General features: G+C 41.4%; 1 protein-coding gene across 1 annotated transcript in view; it reads left to right on the top strand.

Moving 5' to 3' along the window:
• Positions 1-22,151, top strand: part of HECW1 (HECT, C2 and WW domain containing E3 ubiquitin protein ligase 1) — a 301,849-nt gene extending 279,698 nt beyond the window's left edge. The window contains exons 24-28 of the mRNA XM_030307704.1: positions 135-264; positions 5,232-5,378; positions 6,751-6,865; positions 8,794-8,992; positions 18,251-22,151. Coding sequence (XP_030163564.1) covers positions 135-264; positions 5,232-5,378; positions 6,751-6,865; positions 8,794-8,992; positions 18,251-18,362 — 703 coding nt within the window. The 3' untranslated portion in view covers positions 18,363-22,151. The remainder of the gene's footprint in view (positions 1-134; positions 265-5,231; positions 5,379-6,750; positions 6,866-8,793; positions 8,993-18,250) is intronic.
• Positions 22,152-23,770: the final 1,619 nt, after the last annotated feature.

Here is a 23,770-nt window from a genome sequence, read left to right as displayed (position 1 = left end):
ATTGAATGAATGGAAAGATTCATCAATGTATTCAAAAGTATCAAATTGTTAGACTCAGTGTATATTGTTTTAGCCAGGTCTGGGCAGCCGTTTGTTTAACAATCTGTTTACTTTCACCCTTGGGATGCATCCAGGCCCTGTGATTTAAGTGATCTGGAATATCTGGATGAGGAATTTCACCAGAGTTTGCAATGGATGAAGGACAACAACATCACAGATATCCTAGACCTCACTTTCACTGTTAACGAAGAAGTTTTTGGACAGGTTTGTGAGATGTGGTGCTTGGAAAAGACCATTTGTTTTTTTATTGTGGAAGATTCACATAACACAAAATTTACCACCTTAACCATTTTTACGTCTACAGTTCAAACTTGTGAAGTATATTCACACTGCTGTATAATCTCTAGTACTTGTTCATTTGGCAAAACTGAAGCTATAGCCATTAAACAATTATTCCTCATTTTTCCTTCTCCCCAATCCCTTGAAACCACCATTCTACTTTCTCTTACCGTGGATTTGGCTGCTCTAGATACCTCACATAAATGGAGTCATAGAGTATATGTCTTCGTGTGACTGGCTTATTTCACTTAATACAATGTCCTCCAGGTTTATCCACATTACAGCATGTGACAGGATTTCCTTACTTTTTAGGGCCGGATAATATTCTGCTATATGTATATACCGTATTTTATTTACCCATTTATCTGTTGATGGACCCTTGGGTTGCTTCCACATTTTGGCCATTGTAAATAATGCTGCTGTGAACATAGGTATACATTTACCTGTTCAAGTTCTTGCTTTCAATTCTTTTGGATAGATACTGACGAGTGGGATTGCTGGATCGTAAAGTAATGGGATTTTTTTTTTAATCTGAAAACAAAGAATCTCATCCATTTAAAATACAATTCTTTGAGGACTACTTCCTTGTCTTCTTTCTTTTCCTTGTTATGACATGGATCTGCTTTAGAGAGTTTTTTGAAAATCAAATGTGATAATGGATCAGAAAACATTTTTTGAAGTGTGAAATACACTTGTAAGGTATTTCTGTTATCTGCGCAACTACAAAAATACTTTTTTTTATCACTAGCATCTAGATGTTTGCTCCTCCAAACTGCATGTATCTCAATACTATTAATAAGATAAAGCTTTGCATTTTTTTTTAATTTTAACGTTTATTTATGTTTGAGACAGAGAGAGACAGAGCATGAACAGGGGAGGGGCATAGAGAGAGGGAGACACAGAATCTGAAACAGGCTCCAGGCTCTGAGCTGTCAGCCCAGAGCCCGACGCGGGGCTCGAACCCACGGACCGTGAGATCGTGACCTGAGCCGAAGTCGGATGCTTAACCGACCGAGCCACCCAGGCGCCCCAAAGCTTTGCATTTTTATTCCCGCCAGTATATATACCTTTGAATCTTCTGGGTCACAGTTTTATCAGGTTAACCATAGCCTGAGTCACTTACAAGAGATTTCAAAAGCCTCTGACACATGATAATTTGAAATGGGTCGTTGTGAGAATTGAGTTGATAGGCTCTATAAGTATCTTGATGAATGTGAACAGTGTGCTGAATCTGTGTGAGAGGTACCCACTGACCTCTGCAGCACCATACCATAATCATAAATTTTGGACAGGTCAGCATTCTGTTGAATTTCCTTTGTGTAAAGGACACTCAGGTATTCTGAATAATACCCTCTTCCATATTTGAGAAAAAAATTATTTCTCCTTATAACTATAAAGGGTACACGTAAATATGTTCAAGAATATATGATTCATTGGGCACCTGGTTGGCTCAGTCAGTGGAGTATGCAACACTGGATCTCAGGCTTGTAAATCTAAGCATCACTTTGGGTGTAGAGATTACTTAAAAAATAAAATCTTAAAAAAAAAAAAAGAATATACGATTCACATGACTGTCCTACCTTGTACTAGATGAAAGTATAAAATACACCGTTCCCTGTGTGTGACTTATTTTAGTTCATTCTTTATATCTGTCCTGTAGTAGAAGGTAAATTTGTAAAACAAACTCAATCATTTAGAAAGTTTTATTAAGACAAATGGGTAGTCATCTTAAAGTTTAAGTTACACTCCTAACCTAACTCATTACACCAAAATTAATTCCACCTGGATCAGAAAGCGAACTGTTAAAAATAAATAAATAAAAAGACGAAAATGCCAAGATTTTTATTTTTAATCTTCCAGTAAGGAATGCTCCTGTAGATATGACCCAACTTTCAAAGCCATAAAAGCAGAGATTGACATAGCAAACTAAAATTATTGTTTTAATTCTATGTGGCCACGATACAACATAAGCAAAGTAAACATGGCATAATATCGAATACGCTGTAATGTATTACACAGACAAAAACCTATTCTTTCAACATTGGAAGAGATCCCACAGATCAATAAGAAATGACCAATGACACAATAGAAAATTAGCAAAAAAGAAATGGTTCCCAGAAACGGAAATATGAGGAAATACTCAATCTCATTCACAAGTTGTAAAAATGTAAATTAAAGCATAGTAAAATGCCATTTTCTCTTATGAGATTATCTTGAGTTAGAAAGTTTAACAGTATTCTGTTTTGGAGATGGTGTAGAGAACAGACACGCTCTCTACAGGGAGTGTAGATAGAAGTTTGGTTCACTCTCTATGAAGGGCACCTTTGGGATAGCTACCCTCATTCTAAATGGACCTACCCACACCCCCACCAGGTGTTGTATGTAAGTGGTGAATCACTGAATTCTACACTTGAAACTAATATTACACTGTATGTTAACTAACTGGAATTTAAAAAAAAATTTTACATTTATTTATTTTTTGAGAGACATAGAGAGACAGAGCACAAGTTGGGGAGGGGCAGAGAGAGAAGGAGACACAGAATCCGAAGCAGGCTCCAGGCTCCCAGCTGTCAGCTCAGAGCCCGATGCAGGCTCAAACTCACAAACCATGAGATCATGACCTGAGCCAAAATCGGACGCTTAACCAACTGAGCCACCCAGGTGCCCCTAACTAACTGGAATTTAAATAAAAATTAAAATAATTAAACTAAGAAAAATAAGAAATGCACCTGCCCTTGACTCAGCACCCATGTCTAGAAATTTGTCCTGCTAATATATTTATTCACACCTAATTCAAATGAGTAATGTATCAAGATCTTCACTGCAGCATTGTTGATACTTGAAAAAGATCTGAAACAATATAAATGTCCAGCAACGGACCATTGGTTAAATAAATTATGATACATCCACACAACAGAATAGTGAGCTAGTGGGATGTGTGGTTAAAAAATGCAAGACATCCCAGCCCATCAACTTACATGTAAATCATAAACAATAAATAGGGTATTATAACAAAAATAGAATAAGTCAATTCTAAATTGGTATAAAACAATTCTTACATTTTTAAGTGAAAAGTATGGTGATGAACAGAGTATATAATATGCTACTGTTTGTGAGCAAAAAGAGATGATATATACATATTCTCTGATAAATACATAGAATCTTCCTGGAAGAGAAGTAAGGGCAATTTTTCTCCAGGTGGGGAGATTGTATGGCTGGGAGATGAAATGAGAAAGAAGCTTGCTTTTCATTTATGGCCTTTTATGCCACTTGAATGTTATTCCATGGATGCATATTACCTACTTAAAAAAATGAGGTAAACCACAAACAACTGAATATATAAAATTAGAAGGAAAAAATAATATCTAAAAAACAAAGAGCCATCCTTCACGGGTATGTGGCATAGGAACAACTCAGAAAAGTTTAAGATGTTCCCAAAGAGGATGTGCCATAGGTCTAGAATAACTCATATCTCTGTAAAGGGGTGTCTCGTTCCTCTTCAAATGAGGTCACTAAGAACTATGACTTGGGTTTTAGGAAACCAAGTTACAGCCCTTCTTTTGGCAAGTTATGAGACACTGCGGAGCAGACAGATAGATAGATGCAGGTGAAAGACATGATGGGCGTTTCCTGGGTGTGTTAGTTAGGATTAGAGTCAGCTGCCAGAGAAGAAACCCAAAATGGCCCAGCTGAAACTAACAGTTTATTCTTCCCTCACAGAAAAGTGTAGAGGCAGGCAACCCAAGGCTGCAACACCTACCAAGGGCATCTGCACTTATGGCCCAGATGCTAATAGTTCCCGAACCATCATGTTCCTGCCTGAGGCATCAGGACAAAGGAGCAACAACCCCTCCCTTTCAGGGGGTTCCTGAAAGTGCCATACAACATTCCTGCTTACAGAGTATTGGCCAGAATTTAGTTACAGGGCACACCCAGCTGCAAGTGAGGTTAGGAAATAAAGTCTTTTACTGGGCAGCTAAAAGTCAGAGGTTCCAAGGAGTGTGGAAAATTAGTGGCAACTAGGATGTTATAATCGGCCAGTATTTTGTGATTAGTACTAATCACCTAAGTGCTGGAGAAAAAAATAACTGTCAGACTTTTGTGGACTATTCAGGTAGCTGTGTCAATGAGTGCAAATATACATATCTATGTTTATTAAGCCAATGACTAAGTAGAGGTATGCCTTACATGTCTTACAGCTTTGAGACATGAGGTGAGCCCCTTAAGTGAATTTAAGATGACCCCCTCCAAACACCAAAGCTTTCTGATAAAAAAAAAAAATGCCTAATATGTTACCCACCCTCTTGCCTTTCAAAAGACAGAACACAGATCGTAACTTTTCTCAGTGACTCATTTGTCCTAACAAACAAGTGTCACCACGTTAAGTGGCATTGTCATTCTGTTTCCTTTCTCAGTCTGTCATTCTTCAGCCACTATTACACTGGGATGTAAAAACCATCTTCTCATTATCTGCTATTTTTCTGCCAATGATCTGCTTCGGGTGGGGAGGCTGGTGGCTGTTGAGAATTTGATCTAATTGGGATTTGGGGAAATTGAATGTGTGATTACGGTATAAGGACATTCTGGTCCATCTGTTCCCCTGGGACAACCAGGAGCACTTTTCTTTTATTTCCATTATGCCTCTTGAGTTAAAGAAACATGTTTCCTCTTTATAAAACAAAAAATGCAGTAAGGTGCATCAGTATCATCTTAGAACACGCAGAGCTTTTTTTAGTAGCTTCCAGGAAAGGAACAAGAACTAAGGAGGCAATAATGCGGAAGCCACGTTGAAGAAGACTTTTTGTAAATAGTTCATCCTCCTAGAATTGATGTGAGTCACTGCACGATCCACTGAGTTGACAAGCATCACAGTCTCTCTGTTTCCCCACAAGGTAACGGAAAGGGAGTTGAAATCTGGAGGAGCCAACACGCAGGTGACGGAGAAGAACAAGAAGGAGTACATCGAGAGGATGGTGAAGTGGCGGGTGGAGCGCGGTGTGGTGCAGCAGACCGAGGCCCTGGTGCGGGGCTTCTATGAGGTGAGGAGGGTGGCTTGTGGGGAAAACGGAGAAGAAGAACCAAGGCGGGCAAAGGGCTCAGCTCCCGTCACCAGAGGGCAAAGAGGACACCCTTGGGGTAGATGAAGGTGTCAGAGTTCTCTGGGAAACCAAACTCTTACGGTAGGTGAAAAATGCTCTCACAAAGATATTGTTGTGGCCCCAGTGTGCCAGATAGGAAAACTTTTGTTATCTCCTGTCAAGAGCTGTGCGTGTGTGTTTCCTTTCATTCGGTGAAATAAAAATAAGTGAAGCGAAGGCATTCGAGGGCATTGTCCACTCTTGGTAGATTTCTCTTTTGTTGTAGTGTCACTCGGTGCCATGTAATCCATACTGAGGTGGTAAATCAAGAGGACAGGGACAGCTTCCAGCTTCCTATGCTCCAAACGTCGACATCCTTAAACTTTTGCAATTAAGAAACAAGACACTGTAAATGTTTTCTCAAGGCTCGAGTCTTGGAAAGTTTTCTTTCCCTGCCATGATGGACAACAACATGGCTCACTGGCTTGTCCATCTCTACTTTGATTAGAGGAGGCACCGACTGACCTCAGGTGTTCAGTTGTGTCTGACACATTTGGCAATAAGGTATAAAGTCAGAGCTTAGCGCCCTCACAAAGGAGGTCTTCCCTCTTTAGAGGCAGGAAGGAAGAGAGGGGAGAAAGGAAGGAAAATACAGTTGTTTTAATATAGAATGCCCATTCCTAGGAAACAAGTCATAGTTTTATGTGGAAGAGAGTATACCTTTTAAGTGAAGTGATAATACTAACATCAAGTCACTTCACAGTGTTTGGATTTTTGCCTTTAAAATGCAAGGATACTTGGAACTTAAATGTGACTAGAGAAAGTCAAGTCAGGTTTGCCCATAACATCATTCTGAGAGGGAGCATCAGAGGGAGTGAAAACCCTGGGACCTTTTTTGAGTTCACAGCTCGTGAATGGGTTGTGTGTCAAAATGTGTAAGTCACGATTTTGAACTTGAACATGATAGTACATTTTTTAAAAAGTTGTAGGGGAGTCTGGGTGGCTCAGTCGGTTAAGCAACCGACTTTGGCTCACGTCATGATCTCTGTGTGTGGGTTTAAGCCCCACATCAGGCTCTATGCGGACAGCTGGGAGCCTGGAGCCTGCTTCAGATTCTGTGTCTCCCTCTCGCTCTCTGCCCCTCCCCCACTCTCTCTCTCTCTCTCTCTGTCTCTCTCTCTCAAAAATAAATAAATGGTAAAAAAAAAATTGTTTTAAAGAGAAAATAAAAGTTGTAAATGATGATCAGTTTCCCAGCTTAACGCACAGAAGTAATAATAAGTGAACAAAACCTTTCAGTGTGGTTGTACCTGAAGCCTAATCTGTATTTCAGGTGGTAGACTCGAGGCTTGTCTCTGTGTTCGACGCCAGGGAGCTGGAGCTGGTGATAGCGGGCACGGCGGAAATCGACCTGAATGACTGGCGGAATAACACAGAGTACCGGGGAGGTGAGACGCCGGACCCAGCACAGACACAGGGCACCACTTTTTAAAACATGTTATATTGAAGTGAAATTGACAGATCGTAACATTAACCATTTTAAAGTGAACAGTGCGGTGGTATTTGGTACATTCACAATGTTGTGCAACCATCACCTCTCGCTGGTTCCAAAACATTGCCCTCACCCCGAAAGGAAACCCCGGACTCATTCGGCAGTTGCTTCCCCTGAGAGCCGTCACTATGCGTTCTGTCTCTGTAGATTTACCTATCCTGGATATTTCATACAGAGTCATACAATATGTGGTCTTTGGGATCTGGTTTCTTTCATTAGGCATTCTCCTTCAAGGTGTGTTTCGCTGCTTCATTCCTTTTTGTGGTTGAATAATATTCCTTTTATATTTATATTCCATGTATAGTTATAAATATAAGATAATATGCCATGTTATAGCTATATATATGATATATATTTCAGAACTTCTTAAAGGGTGAATAAAATTTGGCCTTACTTCGATTTGGCCTTCAACGCAGAGTAGGTTCTCCTAACAAGCCTTCCAGTGACTTCCATCCTGAATGTTCCTTCAGGTGATCCCCATTACTATAATCTCTGGCCTAACTGCATGTAGATGCATGACCGAGATGGCCACCCAAACACCAGCTCCTGAGCTAGGTTACATGCTGGCAAGGAAGCGTCTCCGCTCCAGCTGGAACTGGAATCCTCTTCCCCTCCGTCTCAGTTCGCCGCAACCTGGTTCTGTTGTCTCTCCAAACCCTAAACTCCTAACTATTGGCCTTCACGCTGCCAAACTAGTCTTCTTGAGACATTTTCACCAAGCCATTTCCTTATCCACAAAACAAACTCCGTATTACTTTTGAAAGTGTTTTGTTTTTAAGGCTCGAAACCATTTCTTTGTGTAAAATATGAGAGAGAAACCTCAGTCGGAGCCATAGACAGAAAGCTGGGCCTGCCATCTCAGCCTCCCTCGTCTCCCCAGCGTACTCAGCCATGAGAAGCCTGTGTGGGACCGCTGGGCACTTCTTGGCATGGCAGGGGAAAACCAAGGAGTCGAGTCCCAGTGTCTCTGCCTGGCTGCTACAGCCCTCTATGGCCCTCAGCCAGTTTCCCTCAGACCCCTCTCTGCACTAGTCAGCTTGCAATTCCCTGCATATTTCTTCCTCATTCTTGTTCTCCGTTTGTCCTGTTCTCCACTCCCACAAAGCCTTCCTGCGCTCACGTACACCTCACTTCCCTCTTTCTACCCCGGCTGACGTACATCTCTCCCATCTTGGAGTGCCTCTTGCATTTGCAGGGGTGGTGAATCATTTACCTGAATCAGGTGACCCAAGCTTGCTCTCCCAACTGTACAGTGACAGCGGCTCAATACCTCTTCCATGGGCCCAAATGGCCTGAGAGCAGCTGTTCCAGGAGCACTAATCACTAATGGCCACTAGAGATTCCAGCATCTTCTGTTCTCTACGCTTGTCGTTTACCTTCCATCCTTCTTAAGTCCTAGACTGTCCCACGGTATACAGTTACCAAGAGCTAAGACCTCAGAACAGAGAAAATACAGTGAAATATTATGTTCACAGAGGGTTTTGTCTCTTAGGGTCCCAAGGATATCTAGCCACTCCTTGTCTCATTTATATGAGGCAGGATAGTGACTAGTGTGGTCCCAATTGTTTACATAGAAAGCAGACATCTCTGAGGACACCCCTCAGAGCATAAAATCTTTTAATAAAATGGCTACTTTCTAAATCTGCTTTTGTTATAAAATTTGACCTAGCTACACAGATGGTCTTAGACTTGTGTGAAGGCCGTCAGAGAAATCGGCAGGCCAGCAGCAGCTAGTCGGTCCCCATTGCACCTGCTGCGTGTTTCGCCTCTCTCCCTTCCTCCTCCTCTCTGCACATCCTCCCTTCCTCCTTCTGCCCCATTCAGGTTATCATGACGGGCATCTTGTGATCCGCTGGTTCTGGGCCGCCGTGGAGCGCTTCAATAATGAGCAGAGACTGAGATTACTTCAGTTCGTCACAGGAACGTCAAGCGTGCCCTACGAAGGCTTTGCAGCCCTTCGAGGAAGCAATGGGCTTCGGCGTTTCTGCATAGAGAAGTGGGGGAAGATTACGTCTCTCCCCAGGTACGGGCTCCTGCCAGCCTTCAGGAAACCCACCAAGTATACTTTGTTATTAAGTTTGGATGATGATCCTTTAGGATAGAATTCCCTGCCACCTACAGTTTGTTACGAGTTACTGATGAAAGGTGCCAATGAAGAGTCTCTGGGATGTGAATTTAGACCGTATTCTTAGTTATTTTTGGACTATTGATGGTGTTTGGGCAACAATGTCATGGTCCGTGTGTGAGTTGTGGGAAGCTTTCCAATCTGTACATAGCCCAGTTTAATTTAAGGAGGAATGTCTCACCTGGTGAGGGTGGGAGGAGAGGCTGGAAGCCCAAAATAACCCTTCCAACGCCGTATCTGTACTCCTCCAGCATGTCACTTGATACTCTGTAGGATAGTTATGCATGTACGTGTCACATTTTTCCTACTATGTTTTCCTAATGTTTATTTATTCTTGAGAGAGAGAGAGAGAGACAGAGAGACAGAGAGCAAGTGGGGGAGGACAGAGAGAGAGACATGGAATCGGAAGCAGGCTGCAGGCTCCAAGCTGTCGGCACAGAGCTCAGCATGGGGCTCAAACCCACGAACCGCAAGATCATGACCTGAGCTGAAGTCAGACACTTAACCAACCGAGCCACCCAGGTGCCCCTATCCTACTGTGTTTTAAACAATGTGAGGACAAGACTATATGTATCTCAGGCCTCTAGAGAGACTTCTATATAGCAAGCTGTCAAGGAGATTATTGTGGGATAAATGCAAAAAAGGAGACACTAAAGATCCCGGCAGTTTAACAGATGAATTTCCTACACTGTGAGTTTTAATCCCTACACTTCCTGGGTCCTTCATAATCCACTCTGGGCAGCCTTTTCCTGCCCTGAAATAAAGAGCACTAAAGACATGCTTCTGTATAGGTACTACAGTAATAAATCCTACTCAACAACAAAAGAAAAGATTGATCCATATTACTTTCTTCTATGATACTTTCTAATTATAAAAGGAGATTCACATTTCATTCAGCTCTATTTCCACATGACTTCCCAGATACCATTGCTAAATCCCGATGGAAGGATTTACTGAACTATGATTTGCATCCAGATCTCCCACACCTTCTAATGTCCTGAAGACAAGTCACCTGATGCCAGTGAGCATCAGGAGGCCCAGGAAACAGAGCTCATGCCCAGCTGGTTAATAACAGCCAAAAGCCTTGGCACAATTTTCAGCCCTGGCTTCACCCACTTGCTCAGCAGCCCCTCGGTGCTCATTTGCATGGTTCTGCTGATGGCTGAACCTACTGAATTAAATCTGGCAAGAAAATAATGCTAAAAAGGCAAGATTCCCATTTGTCTAGTTTAATGATAGATTTGAAAGACAAGGTTATTTGGAAACATTCTGTTCTTATTTTGGAGAATGTGTTGAGTCACCATTTGATGATAGCCTCCGCCCCAAGGAGGGACTAAGATACAACCACCTACCTTCCCAGAGGAGCTTATAGTCTAGGAAAGAGGGCAGCCCAGTAGTAATAAGTTACAACACAAGGTGGAATCCAAGGGGCACTGAGAAGGGAAGATAAAAACAAGATGCTATGAGGATGTAGAACACAGACCTAATAATCCCAGCTGAGCTGGTAGGAGGAGATGCCACAAAGAAGCTGGTATTTAGGTGAGCATTGAGGGCCAAGGAATGGGTGGAGGGGAACTCTAGGCTGAAGCAGCAGCTTGAGCAAGGCCTGGGGGTGGGAGGTGGCCAGCATGTGTTCAGGAAGGAGTGCTGGGCCAGCGTGGAGGACAGAATGTCCTAAGTGATACTCATAAGGGATAAGGTTGAGAGAGATAGTTTGGTGAATCACAGAGAGAAGCCCCTGCTGAGGAGTCTCAGTTTTGTTCTTTAGGAAATGGAAATAGGAATTGCTTTTGTCATTTGGGGATCACAGATTGAGTCTAATTACGTATTTGCTTTGAGCAGCTTTGAATTGTGCATTAATTCTATTCACCTACACAAACAGCTTATGAGGTGGATGTTGGGCTTATCGTCAGGCTCTTCACGTCGGGGCCAAGGCATCCCTAAAAAGTCTGCTATTCCACAAACCCCAGAGAGGATTCTTTGGGGAGGCAGGGACTTCACCCTGGACCAGGAAGACCCCAAGAAGCAAAGGCTGAGATGCTCCTGGGAGGACGGTGAAAATGACCCCCTGGATAGTAACCCCTAACTAGTCTTCCTTGTGCATTTTCTGAAGATCCAAGAACCTAAAAAGTGTCACCAATGTGTGAAGAGAAAGAAGTAACTTCTGACTTCTAAGAATGGTAGTTTGGAAAGACCTGGCCAGGTGACATGGCAGGTGGCAGGAGGCCCTGAGGTGGGCGGGAGCAACATCTGCAATGAGTTGGGGCGGGGAAGGGCCCAGAGGCTGGCAGGAGAGTCAAGCAGACACAGGACGACCCAGGACTTCCCAGAGAATGTGAGCTCAATGCACACTGCCCACACTGGGAGAAGAGGTGGTCTGGAGCTGCTTTGTCTGCAGGTCTCCCCTCTACAGACAACTGGCTGCCCAGATGAGAATGCCAAATACTGATGCAACCAAACCTGAATCATAGCCCAGGCTAAATAAAACCTTTACATCAATCCAAGCCCTTGCCTCCCCAAAACTATAGGAGGGTTAGGAAAGAGGACTTTGAGAATAATGGTTTCTAGGATGTAATTTTACAGTGCCTGATAAACTTCAGTATAAGACAGGTGGGACTTGGGGCGCCTGGGTGGCGCAGTCGGTTAAGCGTCCGACTTCAGCCAGGTCACGATCTCACGGTCCGTGAGTTCGAGCCCCGCGTCGGGCTCTGGGCTGATGGCTCAGAGCCTGGAGCCTGTTCCCGATTCTGTGTCTCCCTCTCTCTCTGCCCCTCCCCCGTTCATGCTCTGTCTCTCTCTGTCCCAAAAAAAAAAAAATAAACGTTGAAAAAAAAAAAAAAATTAAAAAAAAAAAAAAAAACAGGTGGGACAGTCACTAAGGTTGAGGTCAAGGAGCTAGCATGTTAGGGCATTGAACAGGTCATCCATGTGGACTCAGAAGCTACACAGTCTGTTGAGAATGTGTTGAGAATGGGAAGGATTTAAGCAAAGTAATAGAGATTTTAATAAATGTAATTATAGCTGGAAGGTCAGAAGGTATGGAAGGTATATCTAGAGCACTGATTTGCAAACTTTTTAATCATAGGCCACAGAAAGAAATACCTTTTACATAACGTCACAACCCAGTACATGTGTATCTACTTCTGTGTGTGTGTGTGTGTGTGTGTGTGTGTGTGCATGTGCATGTCTGTCTGTCTGAAATACAAGTTCCTCAAAACAACACTTTACCCTGGGGCGCCTGAGTGGCTCAGTCGGTCAAGTGTCCGACTACGGCTCAGGTCATGATTTCATTGTTCATGAGTTCAAGCCCCACATCAGGTTCTGTGCTGACAGCTCAGAGCCTGAAGCCTGCTTCAGATTCTGTGTCTCCCTCTCTCTCTGCCTTCCTCTGCTCATTCTGTGTCTCTCCCTCTCTTTTAAAAATATATAATAAACATTTAAAAAATTAAGAAAAAAACCAATACTTTACCCTTATTACCTGCAGGTAGTACACTCTTCTAATCTATCCTATTTGATTGAAATAAAATGCCAAATAAAACCTGTAATTATAGAAAAAAATCTAAGTGGCACAAGATTCAGAGAAATAGAATTTTTTAAACGTTTGTTTCCCTTTTATTTTTATTTATTTATTTTAATTGAAGTATAGTTGCTACAAGATGTTATATTAGTTCCAGGTGTACAACATAGTGATTGGATAAGTCTGTTGGTTATGCTGTGCTCACCATGAGTGTCACTACCATCTGTCACTATACAATGCTATGACAGTGCCATTAACTATGTTCCCTGGGTTGTGCCTTTTATTCTTGTGACCTATTCATTCTGTGACTGGAACTCTGTACCTCCGACTCTCCTTCACCTATTTTGCCCAACCTCCCTCTCCACCCCACCCCTGGCAACCATCAGTTTGTTCTCTGCATTTATGAGTCTGTTTCTGCTTTTTGTTTGTTTGCTTTGTTTTGTTTTTAACATTACACATATAAGTGAAGTCATTTGGTATTTCTCTTTCTCTGTCTGATCTGTTTCACTTAGCATAATACCTTCAAGGTCCATCCGTGTTGTCACAAACAGCAAGATCTCATCCTTTGTTATAGCTGATTAAAAGGAACATAAATTTTTTATCAAAGACTCAAAAGTAATGATCTAGAATTGGTAGTGGAGAGTGAGCAAAGTGCTCATTCACATCAAAGAATGTGGCAGGATGACCATTGACCATCTCTACTCCTGGGGACTGAGACAGGATACTAAGACTTGTAGGCCACGTCCAGAAAGGGAGAGTGGGAGAGTTTCCTTACTATACAACAAGGACTGGGGAGGGAACAGAGGAGAGGCTCCAAAGAAAGAAAAGCGTGGAAGCTAGTCTGAATAGACACACCACAAGGCAGCATGGAGACGGAATAAAGGAGAGGAGGGGAACTTAAGGGTTTACATTTGGAGTGGGAACCAGGGATTCCAGAACTATGAGTCATGGGCAGATTGGCCTAAAAGTTGAAAACAGAATTCTAACAACATGCTCCACTGCAGATGTAGACTGAGCCCAAGCACAGGTGGAAGGGAAGGCCTGGTTGAGGTAGATATTGACTTACTCTATAGGGATGGCTCTCAAGAGGGATGGGAGAGATGACTTTGCCCCCCAGGGGACATTTGGCAATGTCTGGAGACATTTTTGGTTGTTGGGGAGGGGCTAGTGGCATCTAGTGTAGAGGCTAAGGATGCTGCTAAACACCTGCAATGCACAAGACAGCCCCTCATAATGGAGAATTATCAAGTTTAAAATGTCAGTCGTGCCAAGGTGAAAAACCCTGCTCTGTAGGCTATAAGTCTACAAAGGAGGCTTGAGGGAGCCATTGGGAGTTTGGAAGGGAAACTGACAGCCACTGAGAAGCCATAGAGAAGGCAAGAGGAGAGAGATGTTCAAGAAGAAAAGATATCAAAGGCTTTTAAAAAGCTTGAGGAGGTGTGGGCAGAGAATGGGCCTCTGGATTTGGGGATCAAGAGGTTCAAGTTGAAAAAGAATAGGTTTAGTAGTGCTGAGAGTGAGAACCATCTGTTATTCTCTCTCTCTCTCTCTCTCTCTCTCTCTCTCTCTCTTTTTGAGATCATAAATGGGGGAGGGATAGCGAGAGGGGGACAGAGGATCCAAAGCTGACTCTGCGCTGAAAGGCTGACAGACTGACAGCAGCGAGCCTGATGCAGGACCTGAACTCATAAATCATGAGATCGTGACTTGAGCCAAAGTTGGACACTCAACTGACTGAACCACTCAGGCACCCCTGAGAGTAAGAACCATATGTACAGGGAGGCTATGGTTGGACAGTGGAAGAAAGTGACATGAAGGGGAGACAGGACTTCTAAAATTGGCCTCACAACTAGCTGAACAACCAGCAGCAGAGAGCTGCTTTGTTTGCTTTTAGTAGTGTTGTTTGCTTTTGGCCAGACTTAAAGTGGTCTCTTCTGGGGAGGAGCATGCTATCATTGGTTACCATTTTAATCAACAACTTGGAAAAAATCAAGGAGACACTGTAGATGTTACAAAGTATCAGGGCAAATAATACAGTGATTGGCACAATCTAAATCCTGAATTATCTCAAAATGCTGGAACCCTAGATTAACAACAGAGTGAAAATTGACCTGGCATGATTGAAAAGATTCATGTGGAGTTCCAAAATATCAGTTGCACAAATGGGAGATCAGGGTGGGTGATTCATTTACCAGTGGTTTATATGAAAGAGGCTTTTGAGTACCCACAGGTGTGACACAGTTCCGGAAATTATAACTGCAGTTGTGGTTGCATTAAGAGAATCTTATGTTTAGATGATTCACATGGGAATGCAATCTGGTGCAGCCACTCTGGAAAACAGTAGGGAGTTTCCTCAAAAAACTAAAAATAGAACTACCCTATGACCCAGCAATTACACTACTAGGCATTTATCCAAGGAATACAGGTGTGCTGTTTTGAAGGGACACATGCACCCCCATGTTTATAGCAGCGCTATCAACAATAGCCAAAGTATGGAAAGAGCCCAAATGTCCATCGATGGATGGATGAATGGATAAAGAAGATGTGTTATATATATACAATGGAGTATTACTCGGTAATCAAAAAGAATGAAATCTTGCCATTTGCAACTATGTGGATGGAACTGGAGGGTATTATGCTAAGTGAGATCAGTCAGTCAGAGAAAGACAAAAATCGTAGGACTTCACTCATATGAGGACTTTAAGAGACAAAACAGATGGACATAAGGGAAGGGAAACAAAAATATAAAAACAGGGAGGGGGACAAAACAGAAGAGACTCATAAATATGGAGAACAAACTGAGGGTTGCTGGAGGGATTGTGGGAGGGGGGATGAGCTAAATGGGTAAGGGGCACTAAGGAATATACTCCTGAAATCATTGTTGCACTATATGCTAACTAATTTGGGTGTAAATTTAAACAAATAAAAAAATTAAATTAAAAAAAAATAAAGAAAACCAGAAAAAAAAGAAAGGAAAAGTTAATAAATAAATAAATAAATATTCACAGATTACAAAAGGCATTTATGTGCATTCTAACATTGGTCCTCACTACAACCCCCTGACGTACACAGAGCATATATTATTGCCCTCATTTTACAAGTGAGAAAACTGAGGCTTAGAAAGATTAACTGACTTTCCCAAGGTGATAAAGCTAGCAAGTGGCTAGGCTGTAATCAGAATAGAGGTCTTCCAACCCCTGGTTTTGTGCTTTCTCTGCCACCTACTGCACACGGGAGCACTGGGCCCAGAGCCTAGGGAGGGAATGAGCAGGTGTTCTATGCTGTCAGAACCATGCCTGGTGAACTGCAAGCATTTAAGAATACTGAATCAAGGGCACCTGGGTGGTTCAGTCGGTTAAGCGTCTGACTTCACCTCACAGCATGATCTCATGGTTCGTGGGTTCGAGCCCCACATTGGGCTCTGCACTGAATGGCTCAGAGGCTGGAGCCTGCTTCAGATTCTGTCTCACCCTTTCTCTCTGCCTCTCCCCTGCTCGTGCTCTGTCTCTCTCTCTGTCTCTCTCTCAAAAATAAATAAACATTAAAAAAAAGAAGAAGAATGCTGAATCAAACCATGATTTGATTGTGTTCATTCATTCTCAATTACAAACTACAGTCTACTTAAGAGAATTAACCAAAGCTGGTGATAAATGCAGTAAAAGCAACTTGAAGAAACTGGGTAGCCATGCTAGGTCTTGAAGAGGTGCCATTTGCTAATGCTTTCAGATTATTCCCAGAAATTATCTTCTACACAATTCATTTGGTTCCAGCTATTTTGCAAATATGGGATTTTTGACATAACATTTCCACTCATGAGTGCCAGTTAAAATGGCCAGAGGAAGAAAACCAAGGCAATGATGGCTGCTCATACCTTGCTCCTAACTAGTTCAGCTAGTTTCAGAAGCATACTTGGGATTTTCCCACCCTGCTTAACTTGGTTAGCCAGAAACCAGAGCATGTCTTTGTTTTAATCTTTCTAAACATAGAGAAGGGTCGATGTAATTGTCATCCTACATTGAGTGCTCTTCCACTTTTACTCAAATGAGTTTAGGTAAGATATTTTAATTATTCTCTTGTGAGGTCAACAGAGGCCTGTTTGAATCTTCAATCATAATCTGAGACTCTGCTAATCTTGGTCTATTTTTATGCTTCTTCCCAGGTAAATCCTTAAGACCTAAGGCCAGATACACTCCTATCCTGTGCCCACCCTTGGAGCTTGTGGGGGCACAAGGAGTTCAGGGGTTAGTTTTCCAAGAACAATGAGGGAGCTATGGCCAGGAGAAGGAGGAATGGATGCTTAGAGGCAAAAACATCAGCATCCTCCCACTATTCTTCCCGTGCAGGAGAACCCACCTTCCCTCTTCCCTCTTCCCTCTTCCCTCTTCCCTCTTCCCACCTCCCCATCACCCAAATAATCTCTCTCATACCCTGAGCACTGCATCAGCCTGATCAGGAACTCTGAAAACAAAGGTATAAACAATACACAACTTCCCTAGGGATCTTGTAATTAAAAGAAGAATTCAGTATCCCAAGTGAAATTCAAATGAAGGGGAATGGTCTCTTTGCTTAGAGTTTTGTTTAGTCTTATTGTGTATATGTTTGTTTTGTGATGTTTTATCTTCTTCTCTTTTATTGTTATTTTATTTTAGTTTAGTTTAGATTAGTTTAGTTTAGTTTATTTCGTTCCATTTTCATGTGCCCTTCTTCTGTGCTGGTTGGCTTCTCAAGACACCATTGCAACACACCTTTTAGGAAGCAAAAGACATTAAATTGACCTTGAGCTGCACCCATCCATCTTTCTCCCTACTTTGGTATAGACCTTGGCCTCAACCAACAATTCCATAAAAACAAAGCACATCTGACAGGAAGAAATTAGTCAGGTTATTTGAAGTTCCACGAGGGGAAACTGTCCTGGGCCTCTCAGGCTCACCACTGAGCCCTATGTAGGCAATACGGGGTCTGGTCCTGGTCCGTGCATTAGTGCAAGGCAGGGAAAGCCATTCGTTATCTAGACCAGATACTGGTGTGCGTGGGCCCATAGGATGAATGAAGGATATGACAAATAAGGCAGAACTCAGGGCACAGGGATGCTCCAGGCAACCAGGGAAGACTATTCCAAAAGCTCAGTTGTTCTTGGAAGTGACGCACTCTGATGTCAGGCTAGCTGTGTCCCCCTGAAACAGAAGAGTCACACTGTCTCCAGGGCACACCTGACTTGATAGAGCACTGCATGCGGTGGCATCTCTACATCAATACACATGGTTTACTGTGGCCCAGAAATCAGAGCTAGACAAGGAGACTTGGGAATATGATCCTGTAGTATTAATGACGTTTCTGCCTCCTTCACTGATCACATCCAATTCATATTTCAACTGCAGAATAAAACTGATATTGTCGATTGATGAGTGTGGTTTGCTTGTAAATGTTTCTAGTTATTCTACTCCCTCAACTAGTTTATTCATGCCTAGAAGGCCATCGTTTTTAGTTGCAATCTTATATGGTGGTCCAAAACCTGGTTGTGCTCATTTTTTATTCCCTTTTGCTTCATACCTTCAGATTGATCACAGATACATACAGATACATACAGACCAGTTGTACCTTGAAACAAACACCTTCACCAATCTTTTCTCCCCATTCAGGGCACACACATGCTTCAACCGACTGGATCTTCCACCTTATCCCTCATACTCCATGTTATATGAAAAGCTGCTAACAGCAGTAGAAGAAACCAGCACCTTTGGACTTGAATGAGGAAATGGAAACTCACCTGACATTTTCCTGGCAATCACATCACCCTTTCTGGGATCATCCCCTTGCCCTTTCCCTGAATCAACTCTCCTTTGATTTTGGTATTCCATGATTTTTATTTTCAAACCAAATCAGGATTGACAAAAGCTGTGCATGAAGAACTGCCTTCTTCTGAGATCCTACCTTCAGGCTTATCTCCTCTACTCTCAATGAACTGCTAGCCTGTATGCAATATTAAACAACAGCTGTCTCAAGGTCTGTGTGTATCTCCACATACCTCCATTACTAACAATGAAATATGAATGCAAGTTATGCTACACTTGACCAAATGGTAATAAAAGTTTACTTCCATTTATATAATTTTAGGGAAATTTGAGCATTAAGCATTCCGAGCTTTTTTATGCCCATGTCTTCTGAGCAGAGCCACCATTTTTTATAATTTCTAACGAGCAACTCCAGGTCTAGGAGTCAATCAACATTTTCTTTTGCTCCCACTCTACTTTTCCCTGTGCACACTATCCATCCAGAAACAGCAGTGACAAAGCTGCAGTTTTTATACATTCAACTCATGATTCATATGTGGCATCAGTCCCATTAGCTGGAACGACCTAGGCATATGGTGCAAATATTACACTTTCCAACAAAAAACAAAAGCAAGAAAAACGCCTCCTGCTGATGCAATGTGGTGCATCTCAATGGTTGTGGGGATTGTGGCTCAACCTGAGTTTAGAGAAGTCTAGGAGGGGTGCACCCCTCATGAGCACTTACCACACAAGAAGCAGAAAACTTGTGCACACGAAGGAATCTCATTATGTAGCATAAAGGACGAGGCTTCTCCCCACATTGTGTTGTGTGGAATGTGATGGTGCAAAGAGGAGAGAGGGAAGAAGGCCATGTTAGGTTGGTTTGAATACCTGAGTTCTGTACTGTTTTGTTCTGTTTTGCTTTGTTCGGTCTAGCTACAGTTCTCCTTCACAAAGGAAAAAAATGTATAGATAATCTCACGACTTTGTTAAAGCCAGGTAATTATTGCTTGGCAAACAAACTTTGTTTTAACTTTGATACTGTTTTTTTCATGCTCTTTTCTTTTTTTTCTTTTCTTTATGATGGTGTTCAAATTCCTTCACATCTGATTGTCCCATGGGGACCACACTAAACAAGAAGCTGCAGAGAGTGATGGTGCTTGTTCGGGGTCAAGGGCAATATAATACTCCTTCTTCATCCATAGCAATCCTCCTGGAGCAGACACCTAACACCCCCAGAGGCACATTGATTTATCAGAATAGAGATCCAGTTTCTTTTAGCACTCAGTAAAGAGGTATCTCAGAAAACTTAGTGTTTTCAAGAAAACAGTTGCAGGCTCCAAAGACAGCCTAACCTCTTGATTCCATTTGGAATAAGTGCAAACATAATGGTGAATCTCTATTTTTCTAAACTTGTTATCCATGTTGTCTGAAATATGTCGTGAGTGAAAGTGTTTTTCTTCACTGGGAAAAGAAGAGCTAAAGGGGCCTCACTGTTGAAACGTCACATCGTTTGTTTCCAATATACTAAACAAGGGATAAATGTGAGACATTTAAGACAAAGTCAGTTTCACAGGAAGCCATGCCTCCTGCTCCTTGTATGGGTTTGTGTACAGGCAGCACATTGTATTTCCTGCCCTCCAAAATGAAACTTCTTTTAGTAGGAATTATTTATAATGTCCAGCACACCTTGCTGCTGTGTATCTATTGTCAATCAGGAAGTAATACGTTCAGAAATTTAGCTTCTATTATTGTCTAAAAGAGTATTTGCCAAGGTAAGATGGAATGTGCAAGTTACATAATATAAATTTGAGGGATCTGTAAAATTCAGTACATATTTCAGTGTCTGAAAAGTTATGAATTCCATTGAAGCTGTTATTTATAAAATCAGAGCATAAGAATAATACAAATCATTTCACCATTTTAACTCTTTGAACATCATATCTAGTATAGGGAGCATCTTTCATTTTTAGAACTTGGTGTTATACATGTGTAAACACTCATTAATTCAAGCACTCCATTCTCTTTTTAGTATTTCTCTTATTTGTTAGGCATTGGCAAGGGAGGAAGATGTTCAAAAGATGGAACCTGCTCGTGAGGAGCTTTACATTTACACAAATATCTAATTAACATATTAATTAGATTACTTGATGTCTATTCCACCCATACACAGAAGGAACAAGGTATCCTAGAAAATATATAGAGATAGATATCTCGGGCATAAATGGATTTTCAACTAACTTTTCCTTCTTCCTGTTTCTCCTCCCTCCTGCCCTGGTGCCATGGCTCTAAATGTGTCCCACAAAGCATTCATTACAAGATCAGTATTTGATAAAAGTATAAAATTCCAAAAAGAAATACTGATGTCAAAGTCAGCTGAAAGGAAGCAAATCTTGCTTGACAGGGTCCCAGATTGTATGACAGTCTTGCACAGAATCGTAAATAAAGGGAAGAGGAGAACAGACAGCTGTTATGGAATGATTCTATGATTTCCCCATGTCCCAAGTCATGTTTCTTTAGTTATTATTCCCTAACATATGAAGCTGGAATACATGAAAATTATGTATAATTTTTCATTACATGTATAATTATGCTATTAATTCCATCAGCTGGAGGTGTAAACTTCCCCCAATCATGTGACTCAATGGGCAAGGCAGATCTGTTTGTTACCACTTCTAATTTTTTTTTTTTTACTAAAAATATGAATTTTCTCCATGGAGACATTTTATATTAATCACTTATAAACCACAATTCTCCTAAAACAAAACGTTTTAGAGTTAGTTTGGTAAGAGTGTATTACCCTTAACTAGAGGATAAATAAGAACAATAAGCAAGAGAAAATTTATCTTTCAAGTAGAAAAATGCTTTTAAAATGCTATGAAGTGTCATAATAATTTTATGGATATGACATTTTATTCCATCACATGAAAATGATACTCCTAAAATTAGAAATTGCCTCTTCAGGGTAGGAGTTCTCTGTAACTTCCTATGTAGAGAGAAGTTGGCAGTGGTTGTGAGAACTTTTCCTTCCCATCACCGCTGTAGCACAGTTTCTTGCGGGCCATGAGAAAATTAAGAAAAAGAGATCTGGGATTCTTTGGCAGGCTTCTAAATCTTTTTCTCTTTTAATCCATGACCACATGTCCCTTCATGGTAAGTATATTTGTGTGGCAAGTCAATAAGCCAGACTTTCCAGAACAGTTTTAATGTTACATCTATGGCATTGTCAGTCCATGTGTCAAACTGTGTGTCCAAAATTTGGGTTCAAAAAATTTCTAAGTTGCCACAAATGATTTCCCAGTCAAGATGAAACACTTTCAAATGAAAGTAGTTAGAACTTTACATAACAAATGTGGTGCTTTATTATTATTATTATTATGTACTTCAGTGTTCATTATTAAATCTACTGCAATACTATATCATAAAAATCTGGGATGGATGTTCTAGCCATCATGAGGTCCAAAAGAGAAAGTGTTATTTTCCTGTTAGTGACATGTAGTCCCTTTGTTTTAGTAGAAAAAAAAGGTGCCTAGAGGTAGTATATAGAGTAAATATTGTTCCATTAGCCTACTTCCTGCAGCTTCCAATTTATCTAAGGAAATGTCTATAACAATTTTGTTAAAAGTCTTTGTTCTAGTCAATAGCAGGAGAAGTCCACATTACTGGGCTGATTTTGCTTACATCAGCAAGAGAAATGTCACGTGATACTCAGGCAGAGCTTTCTCTTCCATCATACCACCTTCAAGGAATGTCAATAAACTCACTTTGGTATGGCATTGTGTGTGTTCCTTCTTCCAAACAAAAGCCAAGATAATGCATAACAATTTGTATTATGCCTATGTTCTCATTGGATATAAGCAATAAAACAACATGGAAGGCTACCAGCGCTATGAAGAACAATCCCTGGAAAAATTATTTATCGAAAAAGCATAGTCTGTGTTCAAAAACCCATGAATAAAGGAACGGCTTTTGTAACAAGTTCCTTGTGTAAGCATATTAGAACTGCACACAAGCCACGTGGGCTTCCTTTGTGAGTGTCCTTTATGTTGAACCACGCATACACTGGCTTATTGAATTACTACATGTTGAGATGCTTCGCAAAGACTTCAGGACACAGCCTAATACCAAGTGTGACCCTAGGAAAAGGTTTAGCACCAGGCAAAAATGTTGTGTCCAATGACACATATCATTACTCCCAATATTGCAGTGGTATTACTTCCTTTCCGACTTCTAAAAGACAAGCCATGTGGCTGTCACTGAGCAGTCAGAAGCTGATTTATTCTTTGAGGGGGAAAAAAAAAAAAAAACATTAGAAAGTGCAGATATGGGGCACCTGGGTGGCTCAGTCAGTTAAGTGTTCGACTTCAGCTCAGGTCATGATTTCACGGTTCGTGGGTTCGAGCCCTGCATTGGGCTCTGTGCTCACAGCCTGGAGCCTGCTTCAGATTCTGTGTCTCCCTCTGTCTCTTCTCCTCCCCTCTCTCTCTCTCTCTCTCTCTCAAATAAATATTTTTTTAATTTAAAAAAAAGAGTGCAGGTAGGACTGAGAAAGGGAAAAATCTAAAGTCTCAATATTTCATTTCATGCACATGCTGGGTTTACTTTCATTCATTCTAACTGAAAATGATTTTTCTCTTAAGGCATAAGAAAAAAATTACCCTAAACCATAATTTATAGACAGTAAATGATATTATTTTATATTTTAATCTGATAATTATTCTGAGATCAAGATTAGATTTCAGATCTGATTTCTATGGCCATGTTTTTCCAATATGCTATGCTGTAAAAAAAAAAACAAAAAACAAAAACAAAAAAAACACATATAGTTTATATTCCAGATGAAGTTTAAGTATGTTTATAGAGGCTGGTTCTCTAACAGAATAAACGAAGAGAGTTATGGAAGGTCAAGCTAACCTTTATCACTGCTGCAGGAATCATCACATTTTTAGCTGGAGAGAGACACTTAGACACTTTTGCCTGAAGAGTTTCATCTTGGAGATAAAGAACCTGAGACCAGGAGAGATGATTTGCTCAGGGCCAGAAGCATTATGTTGAGGGTTAAAGGTATGCCCTCAAAATATCCTTTGGGGTCCTGAGCTCCTAGACCTGGCAGAACCATTAAGAAATTGACCAGAAAGGGGGCACCTTGGTGGCTTAGTCGGTTGAGCGCCGACTCGAATTCAGCTCAGATCATGATCCCAGGGTCGTGGGATCGAGCCCCTTGTCAGTCTTGGTGTGGAGTCTGCTTAAGATTCTCTCTCTCTCTCTCTCTCTCTCTCTCTCTCTGCCCCTCTTCCCCACTGGTGCTCCCTCTCTCAAGAGAAAAGAAAAGAAAAGAAAAGAAAAGAAAAGAAAAGAAAAGAAAAGAAAAGAAAAGAAAGAAAAAAA

The sequence above is a fragment of the Lynx canadensis genome, chromosome A2 (assembly GCF_007474595.2).
Source record: "Lynx canadensis isolate LIC74 chromosome A2, mLynCan4.pri.v2, whole genome shotgun sequence".
Classification (NCBI taxonomy): Eukaryota; Metazoa; Chordata; class Mammalia; order Carnivora; family Felidae; genus Lynx; species Lynx canadensis.
The sequence above is the reverse complement of the archived record's forward strand: the minus strand, read 5'-3'. Positions and strand labels throughout refer to the sequence as shown.